Source organism: Diadema setosum, chromosome 14, assembly GCF_964275005.1.
Source record: "Diadema setosum chromosome 14, eeDiaSeto1, whole genome shotgun sequence".
Taxonomy (NCBI): domain Eukaryota; kingdom Metazoa; phylum Echinodermata; class Echinoidea; order Diadematoida; family Diadematidae; genus Diadema; species Diadema setosum.
This window is the reverse complement of record NC_092698.1, coordinates 34,658,194-34,685,073: the sequence shown is the minus strand read 5'-3', so window position 1 is coordinate 34,685,073 and position 26,880 is coordinate 34,658,194. Positions and strand designations below refer to the sequence as shown.

The window sequence follows — 26,880 nt, the reverse complement described above, 5'->3', positions numbered from 1 at the left end:
ACAAGACTATTAAGACTTAAGTGGTTAGTCAATCATATGAGGTATATAATTGTCATGTATGTATATGGACTATTTGGGCAATTTCCAGAGTAAACGACACTTTTTTTCGCATGTTTGGATTTTTCATGTATCATACTTGTTTTAATCATGTAAATAACCAGCTAAATCGATTCCTCATGGCACATTTACCTTGGAGAAATTATTTATTTGTCCTTGTATGTTGGAAAGTTCAAAAGTTATAGAAATTAATGATTTCCCTTGCAAATCCAAGATGGCCGCCAATGACCCCCATGTGACACGATTTTTACTTGGAAACAAAAAAAAAAATCAAATAGACACCCTAAGGGATGCAAAAAGGAGGGTGCATGTGACCTCCCCCCCCCCCCCCCCCCCATTCCTACCAGACTGTTAAGAAAAAGTGGTGAGTTCACTCTTAGGAGGTATGAGATTTTCATGTATACAAATGTATATTGACTACTGGGGAATATTTCTAAAGTAATCAACACTGGTTTTCCTCGCATTTTTGGACTTTTCTTGTATGAAACTTGCTTTAATCATGTAAGTAACTATCTCAAACGATTCCTCATGCCGTATTAATTCTGAAGTACTGTTTTATTTGTCCCTGTATGCTGTGTAATTTAAAAGTTAAACTATTTGGGTATTTTTCAGTGAAATTGACACCGAAATTTGCATTTTTTTAGGCTTTTCTTGTTTCAAACTTGCTTTAATCATGTAAATACCCATTGCAATCGATTCCTCGTGTCACGTTTACCCTGAAGAAATGCTTTATTTATTGTTTTATGCTGTGTAGTTCAAAAGTTATGGAAAATAATGATTTTCCCTGAAAATCCAAGATGGCTGCCAAGATGGCCGCCAATGACCCCCATGGGACACGATTTTTTCTTGGGAACAAAAAAAATCATTAACTAGACACCCTAAGGGTTACAAAAAAGTAAGTTAAAAAAATGTGTTCGGGGGGTGCATGGGGACCCCCCATTCCTACCAGACTATAAAGCGAAGACGAGAGGATCAGTTATGGGGCTTGTACGAAACAACATTCACTAGCCCCATTCACTCATAATTCTCCTAGGAAGGTATGGTATCACATGAAGTATATATTGTAAAATGTTGGTGCGTTGAGAGCCAATTGCATTCAAAACAGAAAAGTAACTGAACAAGATAATAGCACCCACTTCCTTGTTGCACTTTTGCATCATTACACAAACTTACTCTGTCATTTGCGACCTATCAGCACAAATGCCTATCAGAGTAAACAAACACTGATTTCCTGGTTTTAGTATTTTCTAATTCCCAAGATTTGTAACTGATATACAGTTGTCCCACTTCATGAGAAAAACATGATAAAAAAAACCCACTATTACTGACACTATGAAACTAGGCCACCAGATAAAGATAGTTTTGAGAAAATAGGCCTTAAGTTCAGGGCCCCGTTTCATAAAAGATGTTAGGATGTCAACTCTTGCAGGAATGACAACTTCCCATAGCAACAGCCAATCAGGAAGCTGCATTCTTGTCGTTACCATGACAATTGACATTCCAGCAAGAGTTGTTATCATATCAACTTTTTATGAAACGGGGCCCAGATGTAGTCAATCATGCAAGAAATACATGTATTCCAGGCAGTTAGAAGACAGAGTGGCGATCTATTGGTAAAATACTGAGCAATAATATTTGAACCATTCTCAGACTTGGAAATACTGACAGGAGGTATACAAGATCCGAAACTTTCAATCCTGTACAGATCTTATTTAGCAATTTTTTCCCCCTACCAAGATCATTTTATTTATAGCATTTTACTTATAGTTTAGGTTTGGAACCAGTAGTAAGGTGGAGTGGTGATAGGGCAAGTTTGTAAAGTGTATCAATACACTTATGCAATGAAAACATGGAAGGCTTTGATCAGGAACAACAGAAACCTGTGAAGATACCCTTTTACTAATCAACTTTGAATTTCTGAATATACTTGCAGAGTAAAAACATTGCATACATTGGACAGTAAGCTCAGAGATAAGAAAATACAGCCATTTAGTCATCAACTTTGAAATTCTGATCACTGCACTTCTGTAATAGAGTGTGAGTTCTGCAAAGATATACAAATACATATGCATGACTAAACAAGCAAATCAACTTGGCATATACATATATAACATTCATCAAAAATTGTTACACAGACAATTACAATAAAAAATGCATTGAACAAAATACAATGAAAAAATGAATAGAAAGATCCAGAATACAGCTGCTTGAAAAATACTGAACAGAAGAATATGTAATCAACTGGCAGTACATTTTTCTCATTACACATAAATTTCAATGCTACAGTGTCATGATAATATACAAAATGAACCAAGAATATCATGAAAACCGTACTCATTCAGTCATGAGTTGAAAAGTATCGATCACTGGTAAAAACTTGTTCTTTGTTGGTTGTCTTTTTAGGGGGGTAATCTGCTTTCCATTACGTTTCAATTAACTGTTTGTGACAAACTGATAAGATACAAATAATGTTTGTTTACATAACACTAACAGAATAGGGCCTATTTATGTTAATGGCACACAATGGTTATAACTCTGAGCCATCTCTTCAAAACTGACCTTCACCTCAAAAGGAAAGCAACCCTTTTTAATATACAGGTCTTCAGCACCTTCACACAGGTCATCAACCCATTCCAAGCCAGACTCTAAAATCTCCAGAGACTTTGTGTAGGAACCAACAGGTTTCAGCTGGCAATGAGTTTACAAGGAAAGAAAACCTATATGCAGGCCATTGAGAGAATGCAGTGATATGAGTAGAACATATCGGCAAAGTTTGAGGAAAGTCTGGCAATCGATTCAAAAGTTATGAATTTATTCAGTTTTGGTGCAGCCATCGTTGGACGAGGCGGCTACTGCATGAAAACAAGATACTATTCAGAGGGATGAAGGTTCATGTTTGAGCAGGTGTGAGAGCAGTAGATGATGAGTTCGAGTCTCACTGATTCTTTTTTTTTTTTCAAACATGTTTGTTAATTTGTAGATCAGCAGTTGCGATCTTAACAAATTTCATTTGTAGAGGGAGACAAAATGAAGAAACTCACACCTGAAGGCTACCGCAGTTCATAATATCATGTATGGAAAACAATACAAAAGAAAATAAAGAGAATTTCACAAAATTTCATTCTTTATGAAAAGTACACATTCCCTCGACTTGTTTCTGACATAATTCTCAACATTTTCTACATATTGTCCATACGTGAAGTTACAAAAACTTGGAGCCTCCTCATCCAGTGGTGCAGCACCAAACGTTTAAAAGTTCAGAACTTTTGAACAGATTGTCAGATTTTCCTCAAACTTTGCTATTTTGTTTTCTACTAACATCGCTACATTCCCTCAATCTTTATACATCTTTGGGCTTCCTTCTCTCTTTACTGATGACTTTACTTTTTTTAATTTGTCTGCCGACCATAAACCCACATGCACATTGTAAATACATATTGTACAGTGCACTCCCATTTTGTAACGGAACCAGTGGTTTCTGTCTGTTAAATCGAAACTCTGTTATAGCCGAACAATAAAGTACATAAAAATATACAAATGAGAAATTGGGGACCTGAATTTTTACTTCATTGTAACAAGAATTTTGTTTTAACTGGAGTGCACTGTATCATCAATTTGTGTTCTAGACAGGTTTAAAGACATAAAGGCTGGTAGCTAGCTGTCTCTCTGTCTGTCTACCACGGGAGGTAGCGTGGAAAGGTTTGTTGTTTTTTTGTAATAAGGTCATTAAGTAGTAGCCAAGTTGACCATGGTTGTGGTGCCACCTATTGTGTAATAAGGGTCTAAATATTGCTGTGGTGTGCAGTTAACTGGGTGTGCAGTTAACCGTCACACCTACCTATGCCTTAGAGTCGATGTCATAAGCGTTGACCTGTACCGAGCCGTTGCCTTCCTCCTTGTACAGGGCATTATCAAAGCCGACACTGTTGGGAATCTCCGGCTCCTTGGTGTTTTTCTTGAAGCTGAAGGAGGCCGATGACCGGTAGGAGACAAGGAAGAAAGCGATGAGGGCGACCAAACAAATGACCAGGACGCATCCTAAAACAACCCCTGTGATTTCTCCACCAGACAGACCGACCTTGGGTGCTGCAGAGGAAAAATTGATAGAATCACCGCTGACAATGGGCCTCACATAGTGAAACAGTCCTCGCTCAATCTAACAGCTCCCTGGTTTATTACCTCCACCAAGGGAGGAGGTTATGTTTTCATCAGCGTTGGTTTGTTGGTTTGTTTGTCCATGTGCAAAATAACTCAAAAAGTTGTGAACGGATTTACACGAAACTTACAGCAAAAGGTTGAGAATGATACAAGAAACAGATGATTAAATGTTGGTAGTGATCCGGTAACTTCTGTGGATTTAATGAAGGATTTTCGATAGTTAGGCAGGTAGGGTCAATGAACTTGGGAGTTCAAGCTGCGCATTTTTGAGGTTTACATACAATGTACTTGCACTAAAGTGCATGCTCTAGTTTCTAAGGTGAGGCGTGCCGCGCAGCTGGAAGTTAATGACACAACAAAAGGTTTCTATATTGGGAAATTGGGCGACTTTCAGCATGCGAAAGTATGGGTGGAAATCACTGATCTCTATGGAAGAACAAGATCAGTGGTGGAAATGAGCGGCTTGGTGGAGGTCTGCGCTCTCAGAGTGCTTCTCTGGTTTCTAAAAACTAAAACAAGCTAAAACAAGTAAGATTTTGTATTCATCAGTGGGACAACAATAATGATTTGCAGCTTATTCTCAGTGGCTCCGTTGCCTCGGATCCTTCATTCACATAGCATACTCTGACCACAAAGTCTACAAATTGCCCAGAGTTGTTATGTTAACATGACATGCTATCATTACCAGAGTCACAAATTTACCCACTGATGGGCGAAACTGGGTTAAGAATGAGGGCATTTTGGGGACTGTACCTAAAATTTAGATTATAGGTCCTACCATTGATTCAAATTGAAGAGTAAGACATGGATCTCTTTGGTATTTAAGTTTCCATGGTTTGAATTCAATATGCTGTATAGGATCTAATTACACCTATGTCTCAAAACAGGCACTGTTCACAGTATGCCACTGTCCTAATGAGTGTGTGTTATGTTTGTGCCTACTTCTTATCTAAACACATTTCCCTCCACTTAGAACCAATCAGGATTTGTGCAACATGTTGGTAAAATAAACAAACTGATACTCACGTCTGCTGATATTAGGCTCGTCAGTAGTAGTAGGCAGAGCTGTGGCAGGAAACAAGAAAGATGAGAAAAACTTTATTTCTTTTTTTTTTCTTTCAAATATTGTTTACCTCCACAGCCTAAATGTTGCATTATTTTCATATGATATTCTTTCCTCAGAGTTTTTGAACTGAAGCAGTGCTTGAATGTTTGAAACAGAGAACTATAAACTTTTCTGGAATGAATTGTATCGCTAAGTTGGGTATACTATATCAGAGTTACAGAGAGTTTATCATCTCTTACTCTGGTGTAAACATAATGGAGGAGGGGGAAGATAATGTAAATATTTGAAAGTACATTGCAGTATAAAATGAACCCTACAAGTAAATTAATTTAAATGGTCATGTTTAAGTACATTGATAGCATGATACATTCCATGCTGGTGTGAAAATGAAAACTTGGGTGGTTTGTTGTTGTCTTTTATTTTTTTATTTTTTTTATTTTTTTTTGGGGGGGGGGGGGGAAGGGGAGCAATTTTCACAGTTCTGTTTCTTAAGACTTTTCATTTAACTCTTTATGTGCCACGTTCGCATGACTGACTCAGTCAACGGCATGCCAAGTTCACATATTCTGCTCAAACGCACAAACCCGCCCAAACCGATTGATAAATTGCCAAATGCTGCAGTACAATGAAATTATATTCTCACGATTCCATTCCTGTCACATGTAGCTTGCATATAATGTGGTGATTGATTGTCAAGTGGTGTTCCCTACTGGATTTACAAGTAAATTCTAAGTTTCTGTCACCGTTTTGTGTTGAAAAGTCATGCCCCTACAATTATGTAGCTTCTGGCCATTAGAAAGAAAAACAATCAAAGATTTGGCATACAATTACATCAAAGCAAAACTTGGCATTTTCGCTACGACTTTGCTCATTACATGTCCAGGGTAGCAGAAATCTATTAAATTTACATAGATTTGAAAAACAGAATGTTTCCCGAAAGCATGGCTATGTTGTGGTTTCAGAATAATGTGGCACACAGGGTTTACACTATGGCTCATAAAGAGTTTATCACACTCCACATGAACACAGACTACCCCTCCAATCTCTTGATAAAGTTATTTCCCTCTTCCCTAACTCCCGCTCCATCCATGGAGGGGGAAGGATTGAGGAGGAATGTACACATATCCAGAGAGACTCTAAACTCAGTGGCAGGGAAGAATGCAATGACTTACGAATTCCAGACTTTGGCATGATGCAGACATATCCTTTGGTATTCCAGCAGTCGAGGTCGTTCCATTTGCCTGTCTGTCTCAGCATCTCCACGCAGTCCTCGATACCCGGCTCCGTCTCGTACGAAGGCTCTCCCGTGTTCCAGTTGGTGAAATCCACAGGAGAATCATCAATCCACTCAAACCCTCCTAGGGGAGGAGAAAAAGAAGCCTTACACTGAATGGAGAAAATATCACAACCTTCTTGGGGTTTGTAGTGATATATCTTGGGCTCATTATTGAGCTTTGTCTATTATGATTGCATACATTGTACATCATTCTTTAGCTTATTGGTGAGACATTCACTCGGCTCTAAGCCAACCACTCACAGTAACTATTCATGTTGATAAAACACACAAGATATTATCAGCTAATAGAGGAGAAAGTTTCAGAGAAAAATCTCTGAATTCAAAATTAGGGATTGGCTGTTTAAAAAGTCAATATCACAAGAGTGCAGGGCAAGAACAGAAAAAGAGCAAGGATACATAGCAAAGAGCTGAATAGCTGAAGATATGATGAAGTAGTTGATAATTGTAACACCAAGGAATGGAGTCATTGTTGCAGTTACTGGTGTACTGTGAAGTATTGTAACTAATGCTTTTGTACAATTGTGTAACTATAAAGCTTTTTGTTTTTGCAACCCATAAACACCAGGTAATTGCTGATCCACATATATAGGTGCTTCACTATTTGCAATCATCCATACACCATGAATGGTGTGTTAAACAAATTACCAGAGCAACAATGTGAAGGTTTTTTTTTTTTTTTTTTTTTTTTTTTTTTTTTGGGGGGGGGGGGCATTTATTAGATTACAATAAACTCTTGATTCATTAGAGAGTGCATCAATCTGCTTACCGCTGTCTCCCCTTGAGAGTCCAATCCAAATGTTGTTGGAGCCGGCTCCAGCTAGGTCCCTGATCTTATTGTTTTCTTGCAAGGTGTGGTAGCTGGCCAGGGTTCCCCCCAGCTGCTCACACTCATAGTTGGCTCCAGGCCACGACCGGGCGTTGTCCCCATCACCATTCACCACCAGGTAGCAGTAGCTGGAGTAAGGCGTCCAGCCTTCTGAACAATTGCCTGGAATGTCTGGATGTTCCGTTGGGACCGGCACTGTGAAGATTACACAAGTTGGTAGTATTTTGATCATGCTTTTTTTTTTCATTCTACATGTAATTCTTTGTATGAGAAGGAATTATAAAATCCATGATACAAAGCAAACAAAAATAAATAGAAAATTAAAATAAAAAAAAAATCACTCATAAGAGGTGGCCATCTTTAAACTGAATGCACTATCCATTACTCAAGTACGGTTAAAACAGAGGAAATAACCTTCCAGTATAAACCCTTTGCGGTTTCAAAGTAATGTGATTACTTGCTTAAAAAAAAAGAGATAAATGAATAAATAAATAACTAGAAATGTCGCTGTGGCGACTGGTATGCCTCCGCCATAATGCATGATTCTCCTAACAGGTCTATAGTACGTCTTGACAATGTGTGATGACAGTCTAACATAATTAGAAAAATATTAAAATGACACAATCGTCACAAATGTGTTGAATGTTCACTTTCCTTGAACTAGGTTTAATTGGATGACTGGCTACATTTTCTAAGAGAGCATGTTATTGGGGATTTGAGGATTTTTATTTGACTTTTGACTCTTTATAAGTTTTATATGCATTGAGTAATTTTCAAGGGATGGAGAAAAAGTATAATTTCAGTATTAAACAGTAAATAGTTAGCATCTTAACCTGGCCTTTGACCCTTGACCTTTGACCCTAATATTCCTAAGAGAATTACTGTCAGGCAGAACATGCATAAATAAGTACTAAGTTTCATGATACCTTGAGTCACTTTTGAGATATGGAGGAAGAAGAGAACTTTACCACTTTCACATGAACTTTTGACACTTTGACCTTTGACCTTTTTGGTGAAAGACTTCCCAGAGAGTCTCTATCGTGTAATGCAATTATACACTAAGTTTCCAGAAAAATCTTGCAGGCATTGCATAAATATGAGGGGAAAAAGTGAAATGTTAAGGAGTTAACCTTGACCTTTGACCAATGACCTTTGACCCCAAAATTCCCTAGATAATCACTTCCGGTCAGTACATGCATATGTACTTAGTTCCATGAAGACACCTTGAACTACTTCCGAGATATGAAGAAAAAAATGAAATTTTAATATTTTCATTTGACCTTTGAACTTTGACCTCATGACCCAAAACTCTGTGTAGAGAATATTCATTTGGTAGTACATGTATACACTAAGTTTCAAGAAAATACCTTTGGGCATTGCATAGATATGAGGGAAATAGTGAAATTTTGAGCCCTTGACCTTGACCTTTTGACCTTTGACGTCGAGCACGTGCACCCAAAAGTTGATAGGCACAACTTTGCCCACTCATACATACATATGGCAAGTTTCATTAGGATACCTCGAACGGTTTTTGCTGTCCACAAAATCGATTACGGACGGACGGAAGGACGGACAACCCGAAAACATAATGCCTCCGGCGACACTTTGTGGCGGAGGCATAGAAATATGAGGGGTGAAAAGCATAGTTTGCAATAGTCTGACCAGGGCTATTGCTGCACTATTTATATCTTGGAATATAACTCTTATCATCGTCTTCCTCCTTGTACACAAAAGGTGAGGTGATGGCATCTTACCAGTGCTATATTTACAGAGAGGCTTGTAGAGTAGATTACAGGCTGTGTCATCCCACCCCCCTGTGCTTAGCAGGGTCACACAACCTTCACTACTCTCTCCACTCGGCTCATTCGCGGCCCAAAATGTGTACCAAACTGGATGGCCGTCAGCAAAGCTGTATGTCTCCGTCTCCTGCATCAGCGAAAATAAAACATGCAAACTATTTCCTTCACAAAAGGAAAATAGCATGAAAATAATTTCACACTTGGCTGGTGCAATCATCTCATAAAAGAAAATAAACGCATTTGGTGTACACCAGAATCTCTCCATATTATTATAAGGCCAAGTGTGAGTTATTCAATACAATTTCAAAGCATTTTCAAAGCAAAGTTAAAAAATCTCAAAGCGGTAGTGAAGGAGGGCGACTGTCAAGACAGAAAGACTGCATTATATCAGAATGATTACTAGAGAAGGATGCTCGCAAATTCAAATGACACAAGACCTTGCCATTTGAGTGTCTAAATTTGAGTTTGCTAAATCAATCTACAATTTCAGTTAAGTTACTATTAAATGAAAATATCAATACAAAATTCTCATTAACCAGGTTATCATTACAACGAAAGTCAGCAATTGTTTATGTACCTTTTGACATAAATCTCAAAACATGTGACCTTTAAAATCTGAACATCAAAATCTTAGCAGCTGATCTCCACATGGTCATTCATGTACAACCATGCTGAATTCAACTGATGAGGATTCATTACACTTGTATAGAATATTAAACAGTCTCTTTGTAGGACATTCTTTGCTAATCCTCAAGTTTGGACTAGAGACAAACACAGACAGGTATAAAAAAAAAAGAAAGAAAAGATGGGCATTAAAGTTTCTGGCGTCACTAAGTGACTGAGCCAGAAGATGGAAAAAGAGTTATTGCGTGAACATGTACAAGTTTTGTTTACCACGTCACGAGTGAGTCCAAGCCAGAAGTTTTGGCCCCCGCTGAGATAGGTGAAGGCCTCAACAAAAGCCTCCTCGTAGCTGTTTGCGATGCTGGCAAGGTTCACGTCATCTCCGAGGCTCTGGCAACTCGCCTGAGCCTCCTCGTAGATGTACGTTCTGTCGATGGCCTGAAAACATGATGTGCCGTACGGGGTGAAACCTTCCCGGCACTCACCCGAATCAGTTGGCTGTTCAGCGGCATCCGGATCTGATAGCAGCAGGTGGGATATAAGACAAATATTTCAACCTCTCATTCTACTGTAATTACCTGATACCTTCATGGTCTCAGACATCTTTTGCCATTAGATTCATGCTGTGAAATTCTAAAGTTTTCTATACAGATAACAAAGAAAAAAATATGGAGTTGTCAACATTACAATAAAGCATATTGTGCCTGGCCTCTAGAGAAAGTGTAATTGCTGAGGCTATTATCCAGAATTCCTCTACTCCATCTACATGTACAAAGAGCCTTTAAAAAAACACGCATGCTGACATAACACAAACACACAAAGGCCAGTTTGTGCATTCCTGAAAATGACTACTACGGTAAATGAATTGTACATATTGACGGAAAGTGATTTGAACCTCAATACTCCGCAATGTTTTCCTGTATAATACCAGCTTGTAACTATGAACATTACTGGCTAATGCTAGATTCCTGTGAATACATGCACTTGGGGGAGATATGGGCAAGTAACAGATTAAAAAAGTCATCAAATTGGCTCACCAAGGTCCATTTGGCAAATGTAGCCCAAGGCAACCGTACAACTTATGTCGTTCCATAAGCCAAGTTTTTCCTGCTGGTACAGCATCTCAGTGCAGTCCTCCTGTTAAATTGCCAAAAACAACATTCATTCTCGTCATCACAATCATCATCACTATCATCATCACTATATTCATCAGTGTCATTGTCATTAGTATCATCCGTAATCAACAGAAGCATCATCATGTTCATAATCATCATCAACATTATAATCAGCAAGCACAATGTAGCACACCCTTATCACCTCTGCAATACAGCAAAGCATAATTTGTTTAACTGCCGAAAGAAGCGAAAGCAATATAGTGATACAAAAGCAGCTGTTGTTGTTTATTCCTAGATCATAACGAGTTGCATCAAATGTTTAACTCATTTTTACCATCATCTTTGCTGACTGCACTCTTTTAACTTAAAGTTTGTATCATTATACTGCAATACAGTGTCCGAAGCATTTGTTGCATGATTACACTGATAAATAAGAAACTAGTAGGCACAATAAAACAGCAACAAAACTTCACAGAATCCTGGAAAGTTCACACTTGAAGATTTAGCTCTAGGCTGGATAATGATAAGAAGGACTTACACCACTGCCATAGTCATTTGGTTCACCGCTGTCCCAGTTGGTGAAGTCTACACCCGATCCATCTGTCCACAAAAAGCGCCCATTGTTCAGGGTGTCGCTAAGACCGACGTAGACATTAAAAGCAATGTCAACCATCTTTGATGACAAGAAGGCTGAATGGAAAACAAACAGAAGAAATGGTCATAAAATGGGTCTCCCTTCATATAGAATGAAAAAGGTGCAACATTGACTACATGAGCAGAATCAATAGATATTGGAAACTGTTTTTGTCATTTTATGCAAGAATACTTATATAAACATAAGTTTCCACTTTCATTGCTGTGACAGAAAATATGTCATCAGTCTCGGGACGAATATCATTATCACATCATCATGCTCACAACCACTACAATTCATTACTCTCCATTATGATAATGCTGGTCATCATCATCACCAGCATCTTCACCATAATCATCATCTTCATCATCATCATCATCACCACCATCATCTTCATCATCATCTTCATCATCATCACCACCATCATCTTCATCATCATCTTCATCATCACCATCATCATCTTCATCATCACCATCATCAGCATCATCATTATCTTCATCATCATCATCATCATCACCATCATCTTCATCATCATCTTCATCATCACCATCATCACCATCATCACCACCATCACCATCATCACCATCATCATCATTATTATCATCCACACTCTCAAGAGTTGTTGAACACCCCATATCTCCACCAATCCCTCCTTTTGTGGACTAACCCTGCAGCTCCCTGCTATGTATTGTTGCCAAGTCCCTTCCTTCGACAGACCTACAGGTTGTGCGGGCATCATACCAGCTCTTTATACCATCCTCCCCATATATGATGTAGCACTTGTTGTCAAACCTCCAGTACCCTGCAAGGCAGTTCCCAACAGGTGGGCTGGTAGGGGGGTGGGTGACACGCCCTGTGGCACCATTGGCCTTGCGGCAGATGAAGTGACTTTCTTTTCCACAGTTCACATCATTCCAAACTCCACCTAAAGGCATTAACATAGTCACATGAATGGTATAATGACTTCTTTATTCCATCTTTACTACTTGCACCATTTACATATTCAACACCTATATACAACCTGTACTTGCAAATTTATTATCATTGATGTCATTAATTCAGAACTATGTGTACTTCAAGTACAGCAAGGAGATTTAAATTCTTGCATATTCTACCAATGTCTGATTTATTTTCTATCATCTTGAATTAATTTATCTGTAAGGTTAAGATACACGAAATGCAATTTATATCTCGACTGAGTGAACACAGCAGTATTAGCACAACACATCGGCAATGTATGAGGAAAATCTGAGAATCTGTTGAAAAGTAATGAATTGTTAATATTTTGGTGCAGCCATCGCTGGATGGGAAGACTACTATAGTTCATGATGACACATATGTACGACAATATCAAGAAATTATGAAGAGAATTCCACGAAATACACCACTTTCTGTCACGTTCAAGGACAGCCAATATCATCCGTCCATAAACATCCATTTTCCTTTTTGTAACTACGAGGAAATGCTAGTCATATTTATCATATCATAAAAAATGTCTGTCATAGACTAATAAGACATGAATTGAGACTTGAAAGTTAAAAGAATTGTAACTTGCTTGAGGAGTAGAGTTCCACACACTGCTCCTCCCCATTAGCATCATTAGGCTCATTGGTATTCCAGAGCGTGAAATCAACCGGCGTCTTGTCGGACCATCTGCAGTTACAAACATAAAAGAACAACTATCAAGCAAAAATCCACCTTTTCTTTCCTCATGTCATTCCTAGCTGTCATAATGACATACAGATCAAAGAACAGAAACATTTTCTTTCCAACTTTTTTTTGGAAAAATTTTCGCACTACAAAAAAGAAAAGAACCATAAACAGTGAGCCACAGGGAGATTATAACAAAATACTAAAAGCACAGCACTTTCACTCATTTTTATCAAAGGGAAGTTTAAAAGCTGGCCCGACTTCTATGTGTGATGGGCAGCGTTAATGAAACATACATGATGAATACAAGTTGATTCCACTGTTCAGCTTTGGATTTATTACTTACGTGTATGTGCCCTCGACTGTGTATTCTCTCAAACCGAGCCATGGTTGAGTGTAACCATATCTAGCCAGCTGTACATGACAGGAAAAGATGAGAGATAGGATCAAAAAGAATGAAGGATTGCTAAATTTTTGTGTAAGAGTTCCTCAAGACACATCAAACAATTTTCTTGTAAAAAAAAATAGCGCAATCAAAATCAGTTTCTTTTGTTTTTTATTGTTTTGTTAATTTCTTATGTATTTTATTGTTTTTTCGACCTTTTGTTTTCTATTGTTTTTTTGCCAAAATTTGTTGCAGGCACTTTTTCAAGCTTATCTACATAAGAATTGATTAATTTCAATGTTCAAAAGTTGAAATAATCTAATTTATATCAATTAAACCAAAAAACACAATTTGCATTGGATTTGCACACGAAATCATGAATTTGAGCTGTTTTCGGGCTGACATGCATATGCAAAACATTGCGTAACTTCAGAACGGTGTACCCGGATGTCGCAAATTTGGTCTCAAAATATAAGTCATGAAACGATGCAGCAAAATGTTTGCGCAATGCAGAATTGTGGCACGAAATGTCGAGGGGGTCCATTTGACACCCCCCCCCCCCCCCCCCCCGTTAGAATAGGGTTAAAGGCAGGTCCTCTTGAATTTTCTTGCCATATTTACCACAATGCCATAGAACACGACTTGATATGCATTAAAGAAATCAAATGAAAGCATACACATCCAGCAGTCTGATTAAAATAATTAATAATAATTTGGGAAGTCTCTTGGTCAGGAATATGCTGTGCAAAATTCTCTCTCTGCAGGCAGGTGGAAATTCTGCATATTTTGGTTCAGTATCACAGACTCAGAAAAGAAGTACATATGAAATTTTTTGCCTGGATTCACTGTGTCTTGACAAATTCCTTCATTCCATTTGCCATTTTTTTTTCTCACTCTTATAGGCAAGTTTTGCTGATTAAAAGAGACCTGTAAAGACTTACGTGTGTCTTGAGAAAGTCATTTTCGGCTTGACTGTGGATTGAAACAAGGTAGCCTCCGGCCTCCATACAGTACTCGTTGGCATCGTGCCAGTTCTTGTTGCGCCCATCTACAGTAGCCCCAGCACTGAAGAAGTAGCAGTAGGTACCCATGTCAGTATCATACTTGAGCCAGTCTGGGTCATTGTCACAGGAAGGCCCTATGATGGTTGGGGGAGATAAGAATCAAAATTTATTACTCACTTGATTGAATCTTCTTTTTTTTTAATGATTGCACATATCATTCAATGACACACAACACTAAGAAAGTACCTAGAAACACAGAACATCATGATGATCAAATAATGACCATCAATAAACAAACAAACAAAAGAATACAATACAGAAATGCTGTAGGTCCTAGAGAATGGCTCATACACTCCACTGCTCAAAACTACTTGGTGCTATTTTAATGACCTCTTACTATCAAATTAAGCAATTAAGGAATAACAAGGAAAAGTAGAAATTACGCGGTGCGTAATATATGTCCCCGCCGGAGTAGCATTTAGTAGCAAAATGTACAATATAGGTTAAAAGATCAAGGTCAAAGGTCAAAGAAGTCAAAGGTCAAAATTCTATGTAGAAGTTTTGAAGCCCTCACCTAGTGCCATCACATAAAGCAAACGGAATCGAAATCTGGTTAGAAATGGCGAAGGAGTAGCATTTTGTAGCCAATGTACAATATAGGTAAAAAATCAAGGTCAAAGGTCAAAGAAGTCAAAGGTCAAAATTCTGTGTAGAAGTTTTGAAGCCCTCACCTAGTGCCATCACATAAAGCAAACGGAATCGAAATCGGGTTAGAAATGGCAAAGGAGTAGCATTTGGTAGCAAACTGTACAATACAGGTCAAAAATCAAGGTCAAAGGTCAAAGAAGTCAAAGGTCAAAATTCTGTGTAGAAGTTTTGAAGCCCTCACCTAGTGCCATCACGTAAAGCAAACGGAATTGAAATCGGGTTACAAATGGCGAAGGAGTAGCATTTTGTAGGCAATGTACAATATAGGTCAAAAATCAAGGTCAAAGGTCAAAGAAGTCAAAGGTCAAAATTCTGTGTAGAAGTTTTGAAGCCCTCACCTAGTGCCATCATATAAAGCAAACGGAATCAAAATCGGGTTAGAAATGGCGAAGGAGCAGCATTTTGAAGCAAAATGTACAATATAGGTCAAAGGTCAAGGTCAAAGGTCACAACTGAAATTCTGTATAGAAGTTTCAAAGCTCCCATGTAGTGCTATCATATAAAGCAAACAGAATCAAAATCGGGTTAGAAATGGCGAAGGAGCAGTATTTTGAACATTTTGATCACACACGGACGCACAGACGGACGGACAGACGGACAGACGGACACACGGACACACACACGTACGGAGCCCGTTTCATAGTCCCCTGCTCGAACTCGTTCGGCGGGGACAATAATTGCTTAACATACAGCGTAAGAACTCACTGAACTCATTAGAAAACAAACAAAGTTACACATATAAACATTGACTGTCATAAACAATTTAATCATGAAGATGTCAGTACAGTAATCAGGACCAGTCACAAATAAAGAACAAATTTGTGTCAAATCATGAGCATGGGGTATACTCACATGGTGTCGGTGTTGTAGGCTCTGGAGTTGTGACTGGGGTTTGACCTGAAAGATAATAGAAATATATAAGGTACTGTGCTTTAAAACCCTCTTGAATACACAAAATTTGATCAATCAAATCAAATCAAATCAAAACAAAACAAAACAAAGCAAAGCAAAACAAAACAAAACAAACAAAACAAAACAAAAAACATCTCTAGATATTATCTGTTTCATATATATTTCATAGATTGTAGGATATTATGATTACAGAAATTCATGTTGAAGCACTTTTATTTAGGTTCATTTAACCAGCTTGTCATCACTTACATGTTATAGGACTAATAAATACATGAACCATGGTGTCATTAATATCCCTCATGAACCGATTTAAAGTTTCCACCATACTTTCAGGCAAGTTTTCCTCCTCATGATGTGAATAGGGCAACCCCTAGAGCACCTCAGGAAGTCTCAAATTTCGGAGGTGATTGATCTATGAATAGATTCCCGGGCAAGCTACACTGCTGCTAATCAACTCTTGCCCTTGCCGCTGCTGATAGAATCCAAAAATGTGGGCTGGAGGCTCGGAAATGACTTGGCTGAAGGAATTATGATCCGCTCATCCCCTGAGCTCCCGATTCCATCAATTTGCGGACACAGGCTCTTGCCGTTGTCACAACATTGCAAACTAACATGCACATAAAAGTTGAGAGAATATTATGTTACATGCCATGTAACTTTCTTTACTTCAAAATACTGGACAAGTTTTGTAAAACAGTTTGAATACTACAAATACTTTAAATTCATAATTTGATGATATAATCAATCAATTATATTGTACAAGTGGCCTAGAATCAATGGGTTCATGAAATCTTGAAAAAAATTTCCACACATATGTAGCTTATGACTCACTGGAAAATTCACTTAAATTCCCTGAAAAACGTCCAACGGTTTTCAAGCCACATCAGCTGTTTTATAGTGAAGAAAAGTTGTTTAACCTTTCACCGACAAATTTGTGAGTGCTCTATATCAATATACCTTAGAGAAAGAAATAGTTTTTGTCGCAAAGTTCACCAATAATGCATCATTTGTTACTAATGATAATTTCAATGGCAATTATGAGACACCGGCCAATCAGCTGTAAGTATTTCATGTGTTGCCATGACACTGGAAATTACAACAATATGTCCCATTGGTGCCTTCGTTGAAACTGAGCCCTGGTTGCTAGCATGAAGACATTTTTCCACTGTTAGCTGTTACAATATCATGATTGCTTTCAATATCACCGATTGATACACTGCACGATAAACATGGCTGATCCATCATATGAGCTACTGTGACCATGAGTCTCGTAAATATCAGCCTCGACATGGTGTCTTCGAATGTAAGTAAGCCCCACATCACACAACATGTTGGCAGTGATGGGATAGAATCTGACAGGTATCTCCAAAGGTATTCAAGAGCAACTCATTGAAAGGGGAAAAAAAAACAGTGTCCCTATACAAATATAGCATATGAGACCTCTTCTTTTGAATGGATCTTACTGCAGACCTACCTGCTGCCTCGCTACCGGTATACCATATGAACACACTTGTACTGTTTTGCACTGTAACTGTACTAAAGTTTTGTGACACAGTAATTGAAGGAGATGTCACATTGCACTGAGCACAGCCTGTTGCTTGAGTGGCATCTACTGTGACATTTACCAGCAACACTGTCCCAGTTGTTGATATTGCTGGTGTTGCTGCATATTGAATTACTGTGTCACTAGGGTGGGTACTATCCGTATTTGATAGGAGCAATGCATCATTTGTCACTCTTGTGGGTAAAGTTCTGAAGCTCTTTGTTGTAGAGGCTGTTGTATCAACTGTAACATTGTACAGGGAGTCAACTGTAGCTTGGGTTGAACCTGTGGTGACATTTGGTGGCAATGTTGTTGGTGGTGTCACACGGCTCTCCCACACATTAGGTACTATCTGAGTTTCCACTTCATTGTTGCTAGTGTTGTAGAGGTCTGTTGCAAGGGGTGTTGCTGGAAGTTGTACCTCCTGCACTGCAGTACTAGTCCATGTTGCTTGTGCTGTTGTACCATATTGCACAGTCATCAAGTGCAAAACAACTGCAAAGTTTGGCCACAGCCATCTGAAGATACGTGTACCACACAAAGTTCTTTCTCCGAATGGAAGTTTGAGACACCGCGTGTTTACTTGCACACCATCCATACTCCCCATTCACTCACAGCACACAAATACCCAGTAGAGAATGATCGAAGCCCATTTAACTTGGGAATACTGTACAAATCACATCCTGTATGACCACTCCAATCAATTTGACTCTGTTCCAGCAGCTAGGAAATGTACCCTATATCCACCTTACTGTCAGTGTAAATCTGGCTCTCTGACAATTAATCAGTGCTAATTTGCTACTAGACAATCATACAGCTGAGTGGATGAGGCTGAAGGCTAGATTGCCACTCTAGGGCCAGTCACTTCCTTACCAGACACTATAAACAAATGCTGCAAGAACAGCGATATGGGGGTAGAATTAACTGTTAACCCGTTGAGGACGAGTCTCGAGTATACTCGGGCAGGTGTCTATGGGAAATGCGTGTTGTAGCAAAATCAGTCCGTCCTCAACGGGTTAACATAATTAAGACTTGCATGTCTTACGTGACTGCCTCCACTATTTGGTAATGTCATACGTTCTCCTGTGCATTACTTGCATGAAAGTGCCACAAAAAATGTTGATGACAGCTGTAAGCAAGCACACTGATCCAGTCACAGTATCTGGTCCAACATTAATTCATCTGAGTCATGACTTCTAGTCTTCAGTTTGCACGAGTCAGGGCCGTAACCAAGGTTACAAAGCTTGACAGGGACCACAGTTAAAAAAACAACAATAAACAATTCCCAAAAAACAAAACAAACCTTACATGAAAGTTCTGCCCCTGTATGCACTAATGACAATAAAAAACAAGAAATGCATACACTGTACTTTGCTTATGATAAGTAATCTAATCCTTCTCTCTTCCTCTCCCTACCTCACCCCCCCCCCCCACAATTTAGTACAACAGCCGACAAGCTCCTAAACCACTTGACAGGATGCTGAATATAATCTCTTACAAGATATGGCAGATTAATGTGGTGGTTGTGGTTGTGATGGCTCTACCCCTGTTTCCAACTTTCAACATATTGAAGAATGGAGAACAGATGTCTCCTTCAACACTAAAATACTTGAATGATATGGCACTATTAAACATAACACTAAATTATGACCATTTTTCCTTCTGCTATATTTTGTTACGCTGTACTGCACATACACTGAGGCATGTCAGTGTATACCTGGTATCTCGTACATTCATGGAGGTGTAAACATTAAGATTTGATCATGTGACTATAGTCTGCAATTTACTGATTGTATAGAATGTACAGAATGTTGCTGTCAAAATGGTTTATCAGCTAGTGGATACGACAAGATATTTTAATTAATCCAGTTTCCTAACTAGCACTTTGTGATATCAGATTTCATATGACCTATACAGATAATTTCTTGCAAAAAAAGACTGAAGTCTGCAATTTACTGATTGTATAGAATATACAGAATGTTGATTTTATGATGGTTTATCAGAGAATACAACAAGATATTTGAATTAATCCATGGTTTCCTAAAATAGCAGTTTGTGGTATCAGATTTCATATGACCTATACAGATAATATCTTGCAAGTTTTCAGCACTATCTGATTCCCCCCCTCCCTCCCCCTCCTCCCTCTCCCCCCCCCCCCCCTCCCCATTCCCCCAAGAGTCTGGAAGAATGCTGTGGTCTTGGCAGTTAGGCTTCCAGTTCTTTTCTATGAAAAGAAGCAAACTCTGGCACCACCCATGTACTTTGAGCAAATCAATTGCATTCATCTCTAACCTTTTGGAATCTTGCAGATCCAGTTCCTGACAGAGTAACAGGACTGATCGTTCCAGACCTTACTGGAGAAGAAGGTCTCGGTACAGTCCTCTCCACTGCCCCAGTCGTTGGGTTCACCTCCGTTCCAGTTTGTGTGCTCCACCGGTGTGCCATCGCTCCATTCAAAACCTGTCCAGGTCATGGCATGAGTAGAAATATTGTTAAAATGTGTAACTTCATCAACAGACCAACAGATTAGTGCTCAGCTGATCATCCCAATTTGCCTTCATGGCATTCTACCTGAGGCAAAATATTTCATAAATCTTGAGATGTGAGGATTGCTGCAGTTACCCTGGGCAGTACCCTCCTCATTTTGGGTACTTGGGCTCCATCCTTGCTCCCTCCCCCCTTTCTGGGGGCACCACCACTACTTGTAAAAACTATAATCCCCATCCCCATAAATGATTCCTTAAGAGATAGTTGCTCAAAATCAGGCCACTGCGTTCAAAACAGAGATGAAAAAGTATATTAAAAAAATTTGACAAATTTTCCATAATTGAGCCTGGCCATCTGAGGAGCACCATTTATCATTTGTACATTCCACAATCCCCCCTTTACACTGTTGGATGATTCCTGTTCAGACTTATTAAAAATCCAGCCTCTGGTTCTTCAAAAAAAAAAAGAGAAAAAAAAGAAAAGAAAAAGAAATATCTAAAACCATAGTTCAAGTTCAAGTTCAATCATAGTTTATTTCCAATCAAAGAAAATCAAAACGTAATGCAAAGTATACATATCATAAAATGATATTGTCTACACTTTTACAAAAGGTTCATGTAATATACGAAATAAATTATATACATCAACATATGTACAATAATCAGAAGGAACGATGCGTATACATGTATACTTCGCGAGCTTTCAGAAAATAACTTCAATTTTGGAAAATAGCGATCCACAAAAAAGCAAAGCTTGTAGGACGTGGATCCCTAGATAATTGATGAGTAAGCAATATATTGTTCAAGTTTGTTTTATTATTTTCTTACAGCATTTATGTTAAATATAGATTACTTAAGTCGTTTGTAAAAATATAGCTATACGCTGGCTTCGACAATAATAGGAAATAAGTATCAATGCTAATGCCCAGACGGTGTTCATTGAACTGGTGTACCGGGAAAATATAAGAAGGACGACACACTCGTACAGACATTCAGTTACCCACACACATATACGACGCGAGACAGTACCGAGAAGAGAGAAGAAATTGCTAACTTGAGATATTTGGGCCACCTCCAAGGGGCACCATTTATACAAATGCATTTCCTCTTGCCTAATTGATGATTCTCATAAAGTTTGGTGAAAATCCAACCAAAAATGAAAATGTGAAAAATATGCACACATGATGTACAAACGGACAGCGCATGCCAGACAGTGACTCTGCTCAAGTAAGCTGATAAGCTATATGAACTTACTCTATTATATACATATAGGAACCATCAAGCCATCTTTCATCCCTATATTTGACAGAAAAGCTGATCTGGATAACATGGATACAAAGATGTTGTGACTGTGACATATTTTCTCATTATCCCAGTTTGGCCAATTTGAGATCTACCCATCCAAAAAAGCAAAACCCACAATGTTATTCACATGATACCAAATATTCCACAAAGTAGCTTCAAGATATGTCCTTCTAACGAAAGCATGAGTCTTTTGGTCCTGTGAGAGAGAGAGAAAAAAAAAAAGAACTTAAAATGTCAAAAGTCATTATACCTTTGATGGGCATTTTGATGCTACTTTAATCCCTCCAAACTAAATGTCTGACTTCTGAGTCAGTCAGGTCCTAAAAGTGATTACTGGCTGAATATCATGGCTTATGCAGGAAGATGATGTATACTTTATTACAGGTAATATGGCTGAACCTGTGGACAAGAGATATGTCATCAAAATATCCTTGTCGAAAAAGTCTTACCTCCTTCAGTGCTTCGATCATGAAGACCAATCCAATAACCACTAGTTCTGAAATGTCATGCAAGAGAAATAACAAATACTTATGATAAATTGTCGTGGTGAAATTACTGTATATATTATGTGCTTGTTTGGTTCATTTGGATCCTTCCTTTTATCCTACTTCGCAATTCTCATTCCTTCCTCACAAAAGTCCCCCCCCCCCCAATTTGCTTCATGTAGGTTCTTTCCTAACAGATTCGTTTATATCCACTATTCACTGTCAACAAGAAAGTAAAGGAAAATATGTTGAAGATCAAAATGGACACCAAGCATTTGAACAATGGAACCCAGGTTGGTACTTCTACATACATCCTGGACTCATTAAACTCATAACATATATGGTTAAAGTGTATCAATGATCAAATGCACATATCAAATTCCTATTTTGGTCCACAGTTGATGAGGAACACACATACATGTATGTCACAAATATTCTCTCTCTCTCCCTCACACACACACTCACATTTAAATCCATGAAAAACATGTAATCATATTTTTTTCATCTAAAGGGAGGGAAATCACTGCATGATATCAAAGCTCTGTAAGGTCTTGTTCAAAACACTTGACTTTATCTGATCTGCATCAGTTAATCAATGAAGATAATTAAAATTTAATGTCTCATTTTACTAGCTAGCGCTCACCAAACTCAATACCGATGTATTGTAACAGAGGAAAAAAAATGATGTCCAAGTAAACTGAATTGGTGAGCAATGGGAAGTGAATGGTATGGGAAGTCAAACCCAAAGTCATTTATAGGTACATTGTAGCGTCTAGTAAAACTCACTGGGTGGCACCAGCGTTGGCATAGATGTAATTCTCCTCCTCAGAACTGTGAAAGCTGGCCAAGTCTCCTCCCATGTTGACACATCGGTCTCTGGCCGTCTGCCAGGTGGCCTTGGTAGAGCTATCAACTGAGTAGGCCTGCGGGATTAAAAGAACTCATTTGACGACTAATTTCAAGCTAAATCATCAAAACTAGTAAAATAATTGTTTATTAAGGGATATCATTTAATCTCTCCTCGACTTCTTTAACCTCAATTGCAAAAATTATGTATCCCCACATTTTGTTATATTTCATGCATTTTTCACTGAGAAATTTCTATACAACAATAAAATTGAAACTGAAATTGAATACAGTCAGACTAAATGAAAGCATTTAAAATGAATCAAAAGCACTTGAAAGACATTAGTTTGATTATTCAAAAAATGATACCTAAGTATGAAGAGAGTTGCTGACATATCTCTTACCCTGAAGCAATTATTGCCATAGCCAGTCCATCCCCCAGCACACCCTGTGTTGGATGGCTGGGTAGGGGGCTTAGTAGTAAGAGGAGGGGGCACTGTGTAACTTGTGCGCACACGCTTGCACATATACTTCAGGTTGGAGGAGCAGTCGATGTTGCTCCACAGACCAGCCAGGAGTCCAGATGAAGAGGTTGTACAGCGTCCTTTGGTGTCATCTTGGCCAATCAAATGGTGCACACAGAATTTGACTAAGATGATAATGTTGTCTTTTCTTTTAACATGTTAAAATGGACCTAAATCTACGCTAACATTCCTTCCATTATGCACTGTCAACTTTTCTTCAATATATTCCTACATCTTGGGAACAACAGATCACTACAACAAAGATATCAAGTGATTTTACTGGCTTCAATACTTTTCTGAACATTTTAGAAGAAAGATCACAGATGTAGAATCATGACCAATGCTGTACAACATATCACATCCTCACTCTACAGGTTTGCTACCTTTACAAATCTACAAATACATTGTCAATCTAATATTTAAGTCCTTATCAAAATTCAAGAGTAATGATGCACACTGAGAATTTCCTTCTTTTTTTTTGATTTGCACTTCTTTAACACACACTTGATCAAAATGTCATTTTAAAGAGACTGTACAGTACTGGTTGAGGTGGGGATTCATATTTTGAACATTCCTAAGTGAGATAATGAAAAGCCTCTTATGAAATATGAAAAAGCATGTAATTTTAAGAAGGATTCAACGCTTATTTGATGAAAATTGGTTTTCAAATGGCTGAGATATCTAAAATAGTGCTAATAATAAAAGGCGACATGCCACAACTTTATTAGGATCTCTTTGTTTCACCTTGTTTTTGGATATCTCAGCCATTTCAAAACCGATTTTCATCGAATAAACTTTTGATACTCCTTAGAACTGCATGCTCTTTGACATCTCATAGAGTGGTTTCTGAATATCTTGCAAAACGTTGAAAGCTAAAGCCTCACCTCGACCAGAACTGTAAACGCCCTTTAAGGTAACAATTCAAAATATTTGCATAATGCATAGCCACATACATTGTAATTTACTTCTTTTTTAAATCTTATCTCCATCAGTTTTGACCTAAGGCTTTGTATAATGTGACTTGTCTCATAAAACTTCTCTTATGATTTCCTCCTCCCCAAATGCAAATGTCTAAGATGTGATCAAGTTTTACATTTACATTTACATGCAAACAGAAAGAAACTGACCAGAAATGAATCAGTGGAAAAATGAGCAAAGAAATCCGGAGGTCTCAGGTTCGAATGCCATTGGAATCCCTTTTCTTTGCTCATTTTTCCACAGATTTACATTTGTTAAATGATGCAGCACCCACATGAAGACAGACTATGAGTGGGCAAGATTAAAAGAGACAGCTACTATCAAAACTATTTACACATTAATCTTGATTTCTGGGAGTTCTGTGCTTGCCATGTTTACTTGTCCAACATTCCCAGCATGCTATTCAGTTCGCATTTACTGACACTGGCAATGGCACAGATACAGTATCCTGTAAAAGTGGATATTTTCGCGCGACTAATTTTTTGCGCTTGGCCAGGTAAGAAGATTTTCGCGTGTTTTTAATTCCGCGGAATCAAGACATCAACTACTAGAACATATGGCACGCAAAAAAATTCCTGTGCTTTTATTTTCGCACTACCTTCTGGTTGCATGAAATGCACGAAAATTTCAACACCGCAAAAGATTTCCACTTTTACAGTACCACAGTGCAGTGCACTTGTATTACAGCTGTACAATACGGCTTCTGACAAATTTATTTGTCATACGCTAGAGGAAAAGTGAATTCAGACATCACAAGAAATATTGCAATATTTCTGCTGTGTGCATTCTCATCATAAAAATACCTTATGAAGTTTCCCATTAACTTATAAAGATCACACTCTGACCAGTGATTTTTGCTGCAAAGTTTCTGGTAGAATTTGTTATGGTTGTTGGGAAATCTTCTCTGTAAGCTCACAGCATTTCTAATATCACAATTTCTCTATCCCGATGAAAATGACCCTCATATCTCACCTGGGTACAGATAGTCCCAGTTGGTGTAGGAGACTGTTGAACCATCACTCCAAACATACTGGCCCTGGTTATCCCGGTCATTCAACCCTATCCACACTTTTGAACCATCCTCAGACCCAAGTATGCTGGCAAGCACTGTTTGCTCATACCTACAGATATATCACAAATCAGCGTTCAAGGAATTAAAATGGAGCAGTTATACCTTATGTCCACTATAAGTATTACTGGCAATGAGAGATATGGTTGCAAATTTACCCTTACTAAACATACATACTTGCCTCCCTTTTCATGACACACACACAAAAAAAGAAACAAAGGTACTTATATGAGAAATGTTCTACCTATGTTTGGAATGAGCGTTCCAAAAGTATGTTGAGTCTTGTAAAAGCTAGAAAGTAAATAATAATCAAAGATCTAGCATATCACTCACATAATCTACATCAGTGGTTGCTGCAAAGACTCATATCTCAGCATATAATATACCCAATCTTCCCTCAGAATGTATTTTTATAACATATATAATATAATATGTATAACACATATATATTCCTGTTTTTGTTTATCCAAATCCAGTTATACCACCATCACCACCATACAAATAATGTTATCTTCTCTGAACAAATGGAGATGTTAAAAAAACAACAACAAACAAACATGGAAAATCACAAAGACAGTGGAGGGATCTAAAAAGGTACAAAAATCTTAAAGAGAGCCCCGTCTCCCAACACAAAACTGGCTTTTAACATCTCCATTGTTCACTCTCATGGTGCACATTAATTGAGGAGGAAAATGTGGTCTGGTTGGCAAAGCTCATCTTCATTTGTATTATCATGAAACGATACTGTACATTCAAGCCAATCACTTACCTGTTTCTAAGTATTTCTACTGTTCGCTTCAACCATCACTGAATCACTTTGTTCAATGGACTTTGTATTACAATCACATACGAAAAAGGAATGCAGAAATCATATCAAGTGAAATCAAATCAAATCAAACAACAAAGCAAGAATTACAAGTAAAATGCTATCAAAAGACACACATCAAAGCCTGAAACAGAGACATGCATCCTTCTCAGATTTGAATGTTACGCCCTCTACAAACCTCACCTGTCCATGACGGACACCAGATCACCACCCTTGCTTTTGCAGTCAGCGAGGGCGCCCTCCCAATTATTCGCTGAACTTGAGACAGAGTAGCAGTAGTAGCTGTAGGCAGTATCACTCTGTTAGAAGGCAGAAAGGAAAGGAATACAGTAGTTGTGCACATACGCTTCCTTTTCTTTCTTTTCTTTTTAGATATGCCACAGGCAAACAGTCATCATTAATTGCAAATAATGCACACTAAATATGATATCATGAGAAGGATTACACTGTAGACTTTGCTAAAAATCTGTAGAAAATAAATGCATGAGACAGGGTACACAAGTGAAGAATGCACACAGATGATGACCTGAAGATTTTACATTTTACAAATTTTGAAGTATGCTGGTGATAGAGTGTATTAATA

General features: G+C 38.2%; 1 protein-coding gene across 1 annotated transcript in view; it reads right to left on the bottom strand.

Annotated features, from left to right (window-relative positions):
* Window positions 1–1,009: 1,009 nt before the first annotated feature.
* LOC140238313 (macrophage mannose receptor 1-like) overlaps window positions 1,010–26,880 on the bottom strand; it is a 57,572-nt gene continuing 31,701 nt past the window's right edge. Inside the window, exons 24-42 of the mRNA XM_072318247.1 lie at window positions 26,481–26,596; window positions 25,375–25,523; window positions 23,305–23,516; window positions 22,841–22,977; window positions 22,019–22,065; window positions 20,071–20,238; window positions 16,176–16,220; window positions 14,553–14,749; window positions 13,573–13,640; window positions 13,132–13,229; window positions 12,244–12,501; window positions 11,481–11,632; window positions 10,865–10,964; window positions 10,098–10,345; window positions 9,159–9,330; window positions 7,345–7,599; window positions 6,454–6,639; window positions 5,242–5,280; window positions 1,010–4,143 (exon numbers count right to left, since the gene is read on the bottom strand). Coding sequence (XP_072174348.1) covers window positions 3,896–4,143; window positions 5,242–5,280; window positions 6,454–6,639; window positions 7,345–7,599; window positions 9,159–9,330; window positions 10,098–10,345; window positions 10,865–10,964; window positions 11,481–11,632; window positions 12,244–12,501; window positions 13,132–13,229; window positions 13,573–13,640; window positions 14,553–14,749; window positions 16,176–16,220; window positions 20,071–20,238; window positions 22,019–22,065; window positions 22,841–22,977; window positions 23,305–23,516; window positions 25,375–25,523; window positions 26,481–26,596 — 2,895 coding nt within the window. The 3' untranslated portion in view covers window positions 1,010–3,895. The remainder of the gene's footprint in view (window positions 4,144–5,241; window positions 5,281–6,453; window positions 6,640–7,344; window positions 7,600–9,158; window positions 9,331–10,097; window positions 10,346–10,864; window positions 10,965–11,480; window positions 11,633–12,243; window positions 12,502–13,131; window positions 13,230–13,572; window positions 13,641–14,552; window positions 14,750–16,175; window positions 16,221–20,070; window positions 20,239–22,018; window positions 22,066–22,840; window positions 22,978–23,304; window positions 23,517–25,374; window positions 25,524–26,480; window positions 26,597–26,880) is intronic.